The sequence below is a fragment of the Talpa europaea genome (assembly GCF_964194135.1).
Source record: "Talpa europaea genome assembly, chromosome: X".
NCBI lineage: Eukaryota > Metazoa > Chordata > Mammalia > Eulipotyphla > Talpidae > Talpa > Talpa europaea.
In genome coordinates, this window is record NC_140081.1 from 3,075,925 (window position 1) to 3,088,654 (window position 12,730).

General features: G+C 48.2%; 1 protein-coding gene across 4 annotated transcripts in view; it reads right to left on the reverse strand.

Moving 5' to 3' along the window:
• Positions 1-552: 552 nt before the first annotated feature.
• Positions 553-12,730, reverse strand: part of MID1 (midline 1) — a gene marked incomplete at both ends in the record, with an annotated part of 96,137 nt that continues 83,959 nt past the window's right edge. For 3 of the 4 annotated variants that reach the window (XM_084258345.1, XM_084258344.1, XM_084258343.1), the window contains 3 exons: positions 553-901; positions 5,973-6,180; positions 8,670-8,831. In XM_084258345.1, coding sequence (XP_084114471.1) covers positions 553-901; positions 5,973-6,180; positions 8,670-8,831 — 719 coding nt within the window. Of the gene's footprint in view, positions 902-5,972; positions 6,181-8,669; positions 8,889-12,730 lie in introns of all 4 variants that reach the window. The other variant, XM_084258342.1, reaches the window with a different exon arrangement.

Here is a 12,730-nt window from a genome sequence, read left to right on the forward strand (position 1 = left end):
CAGAGTAGGAGAGCCTGTTTGCCTCCCCAGGAGGGTGGAAACTAGTTTTCATTTTAAAAATAGTTGCGAATGCTGCTGTGCGTCGCCGAGGCAGCAGGCCCCGCGGAGGGCTCGGGGTGGAACAGCACGAAGTGAGAAGGTGGAACAGCCTGAAGTGAGAAGGTGGACAGGCGGAAGAAAACCACGAGAGAGTCGTCTTCTCGCCCGTAGACTGTGATGAAATAAAGGCTGTAGAGGGCTGGGAAGTTCGCGGGCCTCTAGAGGTGCAAAAGCAATGAATTCCCAAGACTGAGGATGCTGGTTATGTTTCTTTTATAAATAATCTATAACTTTTCCTGTAAATACAAACAAATTTAAAGAAATGATTAAAGCCTGCACTTCATACAAAACACAGGTGGGGGGATGGCCAGATCTGAGTCCTATCTTAGCCTATTTCTGGACACTTTTTGGCGAGATTTCATCACACTCTGGAAGCTTGTGCTTTCTCTGTCCCCCAAATGGTGGCCACAACCTCCTCTATTCCCCAGAAAGCAGCGCCCCTGGGCCGGGCGCTCAGGGCAGCTGCTCCGTGCAGTCCAGGTGGTCCGGGATCGGAAGGCCAGTTATAATGGTCAGACATTTGTTCCACACGGTGAAGGTGGGGCACACGGGCTGCGAGAAGGCGATGTCGAAGGTGTAGAGGTGGATGGAGTTTAAAGCGTCGTAGAAGGCGATGGAGCCGTTATCATAGTCCAGCAGGATGCCGACACGCCGGAGGTGCGGGGCCGGCTCGATGGGGATCTCCTTGCTGTTGTGTCTCACCACCCAGTTATTGTGGCAGCGGCAGAGCGCCCAGGAAGCAGAGTTCTTCCCGATCCACTCATGCTTCGGGGCGGATTTGTAGGCCAGGCCGATGGCATACCTGCAGGGAGAGAGCAGCAGCAACACCTATGAGCCACGTGGCCCTTGGGGTCATGGAAACTGGTCCTCTGGGATCCCTGCTCACTGCCCTTAAGTGGGACCTCGGCAAGGACCCCGACACCTTCCAAACTCAGAGCCCGGGCACGGCCCTGCTGCTTTACCGCATTGCTGGTTGCAGTTCACATTTTACAAGAGAATTTGAACTCTGAGTTTTGTTGCCTTTTTTTCCTTTACCTCCACGAAGATCTACATAATGAATTCTCTAGACCTCTAGACCAGTCATCCAACAGAACTTTCTGCAATGGTTGAAATGTTCCACTCTGTTCAATACGGTAGCCACGAGCCACATGTGGCCACTGGGCCCTTGAGCTGTGACTGGTGGGACGGAGGAGTGTGGCTACCATATTGGACAGCACAACCCCAGATCTTTCTTTTCGACCTTCTTCGAAAATTTTCAGTGGACTCTATGTCAGTTTCACGACTTGGCATGCACTTTGCAAAAAACAAGGATGGAGGTAAATTCATGGGGGTAAATTGTTGTCATCGCCCAGCCTGAATTTCCTCAGGGATAACAACAGTGTCCATCTCTAAGGGTCGTTTGAGCAGTAAAACATGTAAAATTTGGGGCACAAGGCCTGGATAGGATATTCAGGAGCTTTTATGTTAATATTTCTGCCTGATGACGCATTCTAGTAAGTACCAAGGTCAGAATTTGAATCTAGGATGACTCAGAGGCCACGATCTTAAGCGACACTCTCTAAAGCCATCTTTCCTCCCAACAAATCATAGACTTTATCAGGGCTAAGAGCCTGCCTGATTCTATTTCCCACCTCATTTTTAAGAAAAATTCTGAATCCTTTGTGCAGACGGAGATCTTAGTTATTCTAAATGTTCTCTCACCGATCAAAAATGAAATGTTATGAATTCTTTCTACAGTGTTCTAAGCTGCTTAATGTCTTTTTTCCCTGCTGAGGCATGCCTCTGTAATACTGGTAGCATTTCACAGTTACTAAGAGAAACAAGACCCATCACTCCTACTAAAGAGTGAATGACTCAGCGTTCAACTTTTAACACTGAGGAAAAACTTTATTGGTCTTTGATAAAATGAAAATAGTTTTTGAAAAATCAAGTGTTGGATTTAAAATCACTTTGAAAGTGATGTGTTCCAACAGTAAATGAGCCTGATGTGAATCGCTGAATTGAAGGAGGATGGAATCAATAACCCCTTAAACCCAGCGTTCGCCCACCCTCTGGTCAGTCCTGCCCCGCGTTCCAGGAGCATGCTGGGTAGCATGTTCCAGTGCCCTTTCCCGGGGCAGTGGGGGCCAGGTTCTGCCACCATGACCCCCGGCACAAGAGTCCTAGTTCTACATGGAGGAGTAGGCTCTTTTCTGGACAACAGGAAGCACAGGGGAGGTTCTGTGAGCTTCTGGGCCAGCTCCTGGCCTGCCTCCGGGCTGTGACCTCTCGGGCACCCACAGGCCTTCGTGGCTCCCTGACTGGCAGTCACCCCCTCCCAGGGCTCCCCGGGAGCCTCTGCTTCCCTTCCTCTAGGTAGTACACCTAGAGTGGCTTCTGGGCCTCCGCCAAACCCTAACCGAGACTCTTTGGAAAGGTTTAGTTTTGCAGGTTTCGGTCAAGAGAAAGGCCTTCTCTTTGTCCCCTGGCAGACACCACTGCCATTTTTCAGAGAATTTGGAAGCAGCATTTGCATCCCAAAATCGCCATATGTCTGCATTGTTTCCTTCTTGTGGCTGCACACCATCCTTCTTCTTTATTAAAGAACTTTGACATTTATTTCCCATCTGAACCTTAGCTGAACCCCCTCGGAAGTAGCTGCAGCAGGTACAACTGACTTCATTTAGTCAATGGGAAAACACAGAGAAGGTTAAAATTCGGGGCAAAATCCAGAATCTCGTCCCCTCCCCCTTGACTTCTGGCCTAGTAATCTTCGCGTGAACCCACGTTTCGTTAACACCATTTCATAAAACACCAAGTGCACATTAACAGCATTAAAGAGTAAGAAAATAAGTACGTGTCTAGTCCATTAAGCAAAGGAAAACACCATTATATTATCATTAATCTGGAAAAGTATGTACATATTTCCACTGAACTTGAAAGAGGTAATGTTCCATTAAGCGGCGCAGCGAGACTCGGAGAATTCAAACAGGGTAAAAATCATGTTTCTCAGAGCAATGTTAACATGCCCCATTGCACGGATCATAACATACATGTTAATTGAAAGTCAGGACTGTATTTCACCAGAAAATATATGTGTCCTGCGCTGCCACAAATCAACGTGTCGCCGGCATTTCATCGCAGGGTCACCTCCCAGCGCTGTTAACGACTTTCTACGTGAGATTTGTCCACAATGGACAAAATCAGGTCTATAAAGAGGCGAAGCGTGGCAGTTAATTTGAGAACCTGCCCCCATCAGTAAGTCCTGACATCTGGAGGGCGCCGTGGAGGCGGTGCTGCTCCGTGTTGATGTAACTGACCGTGGTCTGCAGTTGCCCGCACTACTCATCTGTGGGAAGGAGTCACAGCGACCGGGTATCATTTATCACGAGTGGTTAGTAGCAGGGTCGGCGCGGGGCTCCGCCCAGAGTATCGCTGCGTGTTCATCAACGAGCGATGTTTGCTCTTTTGCACCTGCGGAGACGCAGTGCTCTTTCTTTTGGGCTTTTGAACCAGTGCAGCTAAAAACTGAATTTGGGGGCTAAAAATGGGTTGAAGGGCCTCCCCGGTGGCGCAGTGGTTGAGCGCTGGGCTGCGAAGCTGCCCGCAGCCCCTGCAGCACCTGTTCGATTCCTGGCCTCCGGGCAAGGGTCCCACATGGCGCGCAGACCTCTCCTGCCGTGCCCGCTGCTCCCCTCAGCAGTGTCCTTCGTCAGTCTGCCTGTTCTGTTCCCCGCTCTGGCTCTGGTGAATTCTCTCACCCTCCCGCGCTTCTGACTGTACCCAGTGCTTGTATAAATAAATAAATAAATAAATAAATAAATAAATAAATCTTTAACCAAAAAAAAAAAAAAAAGGGTTGAAAATGCCAGTCTGACCCCAGGCCGAGTGGGCAGAAGGATGTGTCCTCCATCCTCTGGCTGCTGGAACAGAGCATACCCTGGGCAGCAAGGCTAACCACACACTGACTTGATGGGGGCATGTGGGTGCTCGTCCTGGGAGCAAGGGGAACCCCTGGCTTCTGATGTCGCTTCCTAGATTTCCACTGTCTAAAGACTCAGCCCCAATAAATGCATTGTGTACAGAGATTTGAAGTGAAAGGATTTATTTAAAACACATACGTGTAAGTAAGAAGACAAAAATAGCACTGTCATCACACCCAGCACTTACAGGGTGCATAGTTTTGAGTCTTGGTTTTCTTTTTAAAGCCAGGAGTAAGCGATCCCTCATTAAACTGCTACTGTCAACCCTGAAGATAAATTCTAATCTTAGTTCTAGAAGAGATAGTGTGGTGGTTAAGAACAGGCATCAACAACCACAACCCGGGGGGCAAACCCGGCCCGCTGCCTGTTCTTTTTTTTTTTTAAGATTTATTTTTATTTATGTAAGAGCTGGGGTACAGGCCAGAGGCGCGAGAGGGTGAGAGGATTCACCAGAGACAGAGCGGGGAACAGAACAGGCAGATGGACAGAAGATACTGCTGAGGGGAGCAGCGGGCAAGCAGGAGAGGTCTGCCGTGCCACGTGGGAATCTCCCTGGCCGGTCAGAAACAGAACCAGTGCTGTGGAGGCTGCAGACACCTTCACAGCGCTGCGCTCAACCCGCTGCACCACCGGGGAGGCCCACTGCTGCTTGTTCTTATAAATGAACTTTTCTCTGGGCGCAGCAGCCCCATTGCTGGGCTTGTGGGCTGAGGCTGCTTTCCCAAGACAATAGTGACTGTGACAAAAATCATCCAGCGTGCAAATCCCGCAACCTTGGCCCTCTGGCCCTTCACACATAGTGTCTGTGGACCCTGGTTAACAAGAACAAGTCTCCTCATTGCTGACTTCCTAACTCTGCCGCCTGTGTGCTCCGTGACCCTGGGCACGCGCCTCAGTCACCTCACCTATTAAATGGGTTGCTGGTTCCTACCTCTTCAGGGTTCTGATGAGTATGTGAGTTACCATTTACAAAATGCTTGGGCCAGTGCCTGGAATACAGCTGTGCCCGATGAGGTTACAGAGAAGTAAAATGCTTCTTCCTTGACACTAGCAAGCAGGCACTGGTGAGACAGAGTGAAGGGTGCAGCGTGTGACTATGGAACAGGCAAGGTCAACTCTGTGCGGCCCACGTGGTAAGGTTAACTGATTCCAGTGTCCACTGCACCCTGACCTTTGCCCTTAGGCTTAGTCAACTCAGTGGGCTAAAGTGACTGTCCAGGACTAACAGACCTTTTGAAATGACTCCCAGCCTATGATCACTGTCTCCCCCACTCTCCAGCTCTCGGCTATTTTCAGTAATTGGCCCAGTCTGGATTCACAACATGCACAAAGCAACAGAAAGGAGCTTCTGGTAATACCAAAGTGTAATGTTTTAGAGTAGGAATCGGTCCAGAGAGTTAATATTTTCGCACTCACGGACTATAGGATTCTGTTTTGACTCAACTCTGCTGCATGACTCCAAGGCAGCCACAGACAGCACGGAAAACAATGGGCGCGCCCTGTGTTCTCAGCAAGTTATATTTACAGCAGCAGGCAGGGGGCAGGTTTGACCCAAGGGCTGTTGCCCGCTGACACGTGTTTTAAAGCATGAAAGAGCCCGACCAGTTCAAAAAGGATGAAGAGACACACAGAACAGACCTGGCTCCAACCTACATCTTAAAGCAAAGCCCAGCTGAGATTGTTTGATCAGCGCACCCACCGATGCAGGTGTTAGTCATGACAAATGATTGCTCTTTGAAGCCAATGATTTCAGGGGGGGTGGTTACGCAGCACTACTGTAGCAGTAGTTGATTAATAAAACTTTTCTGCATATTATTTTCAAGATAGACCCTAGAACGGGCTGATGCTCTGACAAAGTACCGAGTGAGGTGTGCTGGTTTATGATAGATGATATATTACAGAACGGCCTACCAGGTGCTTCCACTTATGACCACTTCCCAGTAGTGCCGGCCACTATCAATAAACACGTTTCCAGCTACTCCGTAGCTCCCTTGGCTGGTGAAGCGTTCAGGGGTGTGACTCTTCTTGGACGATGACTCATCACGCTCTACTGTCAAGTTATCATGGGACACTTTCAGCTTTCGATGTGCGGATTTGGGGTCCAGTTTAAATGGTTGGCCTGGAAACAAATTTACGAAACACAAAAAAGGAGAGGCACGAGTTTGTTAATTGTAACATGACCAATAACATATTTTCAGAATCAGAGTTAAAAAGCACAGTAATACAGTGTATGAACACGTCCTGGACGCGATAGGCTCCCCGCCTGTCTGTTCTAAGATAGGGGTCCAGAGGAGCTATGCTGATTATTCAATGATAGTATGGGCGAGGGTTAGCCGGATCATGTGGTTTAAGTTGCCCTCATGGATCCCGGCGGTGCACAAGTAGCACAGGTACATGCTGGCTGAAGAGCATCCCAAAAGGGAGGGGGAAATAAGGGCTTAATTGTCAACCATTTTCATGTTCAATCCAACTTCAAATGTGTTCATACTCAATAGATTTCAGACCAGAACGCAAACAAATCAAGCTCGTGGATTTTAATATACTCAAGAGTCTAAGGCTTACATTATTCTGATATTGTTCAAAAGTAAGCATACTCTCATGAGTGCAGTGTCCATAAAATTGTGTATTTTGAGCCCCCAAGATCGGGGGGGGGGAATGTGATCATAATGCCTGGATTTTCAACTCCCGGGCTTGTTTATATATGTAGAATAGGGTCCTCTCTTTCATTATTCACATGTGTATCTTGAAGATTTAACCGGCATAAAGTCTGGGCAGAGACACCTGAATGTCTTGTCGTGGCTGTGACGTCTTGAGGACTTGGTCTCGAGGACTGTCTATCACTCAGCACAGCATCGCACCCAGGGCATTTAGAGGCAGGCAATGAGTTGCCAGCTGACGCCAGCACCGTGGTCTCCAAACTCCCCGGCCACTGGTGTGCTTCTGCCCACTATCCAGCTCCCAGACCATCACAGGAAAAAGCGGGTATGTTCCACTGTGGCAACGCACAACCTGGTTGAGAAGCCCACACAGCCAGCTCTGCTGTGGGTACTAAGTCACATGCACGCAGACCAAGGGATTGCCAGTTGCCTCTTGGATACAGACATGACCCCAGCACCTCTGAAATCCTTTCTCTTAGATGACAGGCCGGCACGCCTTTCCGGCAAGGGGCCGGAGGCAAATATTCTCAGCGAGGCTGGCCATGTGGTCCCTTCTGTGCCTGCTGAGCTGCTTTTGTCACTCGGAACCAGCCGCAGACAAGAGCTAAAGGAATGGGCGTGGCTCTGTGCCAATAAAACTTCATTTGCAAAAAACGGGCAGATGTAATTTGCTGTGGACAAATCTTACGTGGACAGGTTTCTGACCACATTCTGTCCACATCAAAGCAAAGCAGGGAACGGAAAAAATCCCCAAGTGCTGAGCAGGGAGTGACTTTTCTTTGAGACACTTGGATGATAAAGTGTAGTTTAATTTTGGCTTGTTATTTAAACCTCTGAGGTTGCAACACATATAAATTGCATTTTCCAAAGGAGATTTATAAGAATTAAACTATATTTAATGAGCAAGCATTCTTAAGACTTCTGCTGTATTGTTTCAAATGTAATAAACTTTACTTCTCTATAAATTTTGGCTTGTCTTGTAAAATAATGTCCTCAGGAATGATCATGCCAGCAACTGTGAGGGTTAGAGTGTGAACTAAGGTAAGAAGCATATAAAGCCAGTTTTGCTTATACTATTTAAATTTTCAAAGGTGGGAGAGAGAATGTGTGTAAAAATAATTGCATACTAATGGGAAGACTAGGAAGAAATTCTACAAGGGCATCCAGTGTTGAAGCTGAAGGCTGGGCTCTGCTTGCTATCCTTCCCATGAAGATGATCAGCTTATTAGAGCCCCCCGAAAGCTTGGCCTTGTCACGGAGGGCTACATCCAGCTTGCCTCACTGCAGACTCTCACCCAAACATGCACAGAGTCAGCCCAAGCTCCTGCATCCTCAGTAAGCAAATCCACCAGTGCCCCAGAACCATTTCTCAAATAAATTACCACCCACTCTGTCCATGTCCAAGGCTTTTGCTTCAACAAGGACAAATTAGTTCAAGGGACACAATTGTTGTTTGCAAAAGTAAATGGATTCACTGTAACATCTGTATGCGTGAGGGGTTGTCGAATTACAGCCTGCAAATCAAATCCAGTCTACTGCCTGTCTGTTAATAAAGCTTTATTAAAACGCCATCACACCCACTAGTTTCTGTGTCATCTATGGCCGGCTGTGCACTAAAGTGAGGGAGCTGAGTAACTGTGACCAGGACTGTATGACCTACACAGCCCCAAATATTTACTATTTGGCTCGTTACAGAAAAAGCTTGCCAACACTTGTATATAACTTGATAACATAAATATTCGTATTCCCACCAGGACCCCGCTGGGATTATTTGTTTTAAAAATGAAGTCTGAAATGCAGAGAGGTTAATGGCCTCATAGCCCCCAGGGGACCAAGTGAAATCCAGGGGCCCAAGCTCTTGAATTGCTTTTTGAGGCCCTCAGCGAGGCTTGAGACAGAGGCAAGGAGGAGAAAAGGGCACGGGGCAGCGGGAAGGCCAGCAGACACCTACTGTTTGTCTTCAACTTCCCAGGCTCGCTGCTGCGGCTGCCCGCCTGGTTGATGGCCTTGACGATGAAGATGTACTTGGTGCCGCTCTGCAGACCGTGCACCGTGTAGTGGTTCTGCTTGATGTTGGGCACAATCATCCAGCTATCAGCCGAGTTGCACAGACCTGCAAAGCCAAGCAGAAGTGGTGCAGTTCTTTGGTATAAGCCAAAGCAACACGCGTCTAACGTGGGCTCGTTTGCACCGTGAGCGCCTGTCACTCCTGCGGGCGACCACCAGGAACCTTGCATACTCGGGGCTTGGGCGGCCTGCAGTAGGAGGCCAGCCTGTGTTTATTATTATATATTCCAATTGTGTGCCTTGATGGAAAAACCACTTAAAATGATTGCACTGCAACTTCTGTTCAGGAATAAGAGCAGCCGAGGCCTTTCTCACAGGGATCTTACCTACTGAAGACGTGTAGGGCGTGTGATAAGGTGCTGCGGGGCATGAAAAGGAAGGGGCAGGTAATGCCGATACCTCTGCCTCACCCCCGTCTGCACGGTGAGGGTCATGCATGTAGCATAGTATCTATTTTGAGACTCACAGAAGGTAAGAAGAGACCGGAGGCCTATGCAAGAGGTGGACTTCACTAATGTAGAAGGAATAGGTTCCATTTCTGCCTCAAACCCCTCGCCCTGCCCTAGATCCAGGCCTCAGTGACTTTGCAACTGTCCCCTCTAAAGAGGTGGGCAGAGTTCCTTGTCACCTGGCTCTGGGTGTGGCCACGGGACTTGCTTTGGCCAACAGGAAAAGCCACGGGACAACGAGCCAGATGCAAGAATGGGCGTGACAAGGTCTGAGAGTTTCTATGACCCTATGACCCTCTTGTGCCGCGGCTGTTGCCACGCCGAGAACATGCCACAGAGAGTTTGCTGGTCCTAAGAGGACAAGAGACATGGAATAGCTCTACTGCCCGGCCAAGGCCAAGGCCAAGGCCCAGCCGAGAGGAGCGGGAGGTCAGCAGAGGTCGGTGACTCCAACCAACTTCCAACAGGGGAGCTAAGAAAATGCTCCCAGGGGTGCCAGCCCACAGGTGACCCAGCACTCCCGTGCCTCAGTGGCCAGACTCGGAGCCGGTTCCTGAGAGAACCCGGGGCAGCAGCGCCTCCGGCCACACGAGCTCCATGTGGGGCTTGGGGAAGCATCCCCAGGGCGCTGAGCAGCTGCATCCCTGCACGGCTGGGTTCGGAGCAGAGCGGGCTGCTGCTCGGGCGGCCTTCTGCAGGATGTGGGTTAGGGGGCAGGCTGCGGATTTACGATGCTTGGAAGAACATGTAGGAAAAAGGAAGCCTGTTTTGCTCTGCAGCTGGCTGATGCTGAAAACATCTCCTTGGTACTGGGCCCAGCTCTCCTCTCTCCCCTCCGCAGCCATCAATCTCCACTCTCACGGAACCTTTTCCCAGCCCCTGGCGGCGGTGCTGTCAGGGCATTTCCTGCCTCTGGTGAGTTTCCTTCACCCTTCACCGGTTCTTGGTAGAGGGCTGGGCCCCTGCACTTCCTGAGGGCTCCAGACTCATCTCCCCTCCTTTCCTCAGGGTGGATTTGCAAGTCAAAGGGTGAGTCCTTTTGATCTCCAGGAACATATGACGGAACCACACTCCCTAGAAGCAAGCCCTTCATCCCGTTTTGTTCTCACCTATTCGAGAAGCAAATAAAACCTTTCCACAGAAAGAAACTCACATCGAAGACCCCCAGCAACCCACACATATTTGCATAGCATTTCAAGCTCTTCACACTACCAGATAAGTCTGGAATCCTACTAAATACTTTCTCCAACTTCGTGTCGCCTCGCTCCTGGTCTCCTTTCGGTCCAGAGGAACGTAAGCGTGTCCTGTCGGTGGTAAACATTTCTCTCACTCGATTTGTATTTGGGGCACCTAGTCGTTCCAGGCACACTTTCATTTCCTCCTGTGGACATTTTCACAGAGGACAAAGCCAGCACAAAGCAAGGAAACAAGGTGAGACTCGCGGAAGGTCTGAGTGTTTGAAGATGTTGGGGCTACAGGGGGGTGCCCCACCCCACCCTCTTTTCCGCATTCTTACTTGGATATGATCCAGGAAAACCTCCACAGTAACACGGGACTCTCCCACTGCATATTCCTTTTGGTATTTTCTCGCCTCACCTTTTCCTTGCACACAGCTGGAATCAATGCCATATTTCCGGACAGTGCCCGGCCACGTAGCAGGTTTTGATGCAACCCAAGAAGGGTCACTTTGAACCCTGAGCTCTGGACCCCAAGAAGCCTATAACTCACTCTAGATATTTGATGATAGCATCGCAATAGTAATTACACAAGCACAGCTCCCTGTTCTGTTGCCTCGGGTAATCGCTCAAACTCAGCGAGGCGCACGGCCGCATCAGAGAGATCTATCAGAGCCGCTGCTTTACACTGTTCCTGCTTAATTGCATATGTTGCAATAAAACGACTACTGTGGTCAAAGAAAGCAAATGTAAAAATGTTTCAATAAACTTTACATCACTGTACAACCCCAAAGCAGGGTTTAATGTGGTGGGGGAATGCGCTCAGCGACATCACAGAGCAGATGTCTGAAATTGCTGCAAACTGCCACTTGGCCTACAACCCAGCCTTAACCCAACAAAAATGATTTAATGTTTCAGAAACCCTTTCCAACCAAAAAAGGGACTCTGACTACCCTGGTTATTTTGAAGAGGCCCCTCATGTTTTCCTTGAATATTAAAAGAACAAAAGTGCTTGTGGGGTAGTGAAATGTGATCGGATGGCTTTACACTGGCACAAGCTACTTTCCTGAGTGCTAGCAACCATTTAGGCTCACATTTATGCTATTATTACTGCCAGGGTCATAATTGAGAAGCTGATTAAAAATGCCAAGAAAGCAACATCGACCGTTTTCTTTTGGGGGCTGGAGTAAGTGGGGTACCCCAGAGTACACCATTATTGCATTGCTAGTGTTGGTCGTGGGCCAGCGCCACTTAACTTTTTGCATATGGCGCCAAGCGCCAGACTCTGCCCTGAGACCCCACTGAGTCGGGACTGTTGACCAGGTTTTATTCATCTCTTTATGAAACACCCACATAACCATCCTGACCGAAACTTTACTTTTCTTCAAATTTGTTTTCAATCATCTTTGAGGGTGTTCCAATATTCACCTTTTCCAGCGCAGCTTGAAGTATTAAAACAACGATGGAACGTGGAAGATAATTGGCTCATAACAAAACTGAATTGAGGTTTTCAATTTTGTGCATTCCTTTCCTCCTTCCTAATGGCTCAGAAGCATGACGCTACATCACGCTGCTCATCACCAGATCCTAATGACATGTGGGCTGTGAGCCCTGCGTGGCAACGTCATCTTGCAGGAAAACATTACCCAACACGGATGCCCTTTGGAGACTCTGCACACGGACTTCCAGCATCTCTTGTATCTTTGAACAGATTGGACAGCAGTGAACATTCTTTTCGTTCTTTGCCATAAAAATAGTGTACGCTTAAGAACTTCCACGAATGTTTTTAAAATGACTAGAATAAATATAGAGAACTACTTCGCCACGAAGGCTTGAAGAAATGCATCTTTTGACTTTGGCTAATAAAAACAGGCTGCTGGGAAAAGGCCCCAATTTAAGATTTTAAATGATGTCTTAAAAGTAGTTTTGGAAAAAAACATGGAAAGCATTGTAAGATTAAATACGTATCCACATATTAGGAAGCAATTCATTAACATCTGCAGTCATAAGCCTGCTGATAAAAATGAAAAATGAATTAGGTCATGAATTTTGCATTTCAATGTATGATTTTGATTAGTGAGAGCCATTTTATAAGATTCAAAAGCTCCCGAGGTCTTATCTAATTCTCCCTCACTAAAATCAGTTGAAAGCAACGAACTAGAATTTATTATGAAGAATGAAAGAATCGCAAGCTTGAGACTGTAAAAGATTTCCTAGTGGCACACAGAGCAAGAGCCAGCTTTTAAGCATTATGTGTTCTAATTTCCATTTTAGTTTTATCATTAGATCTTGTCATTCGCTATAACATCTGCAAAGAATGT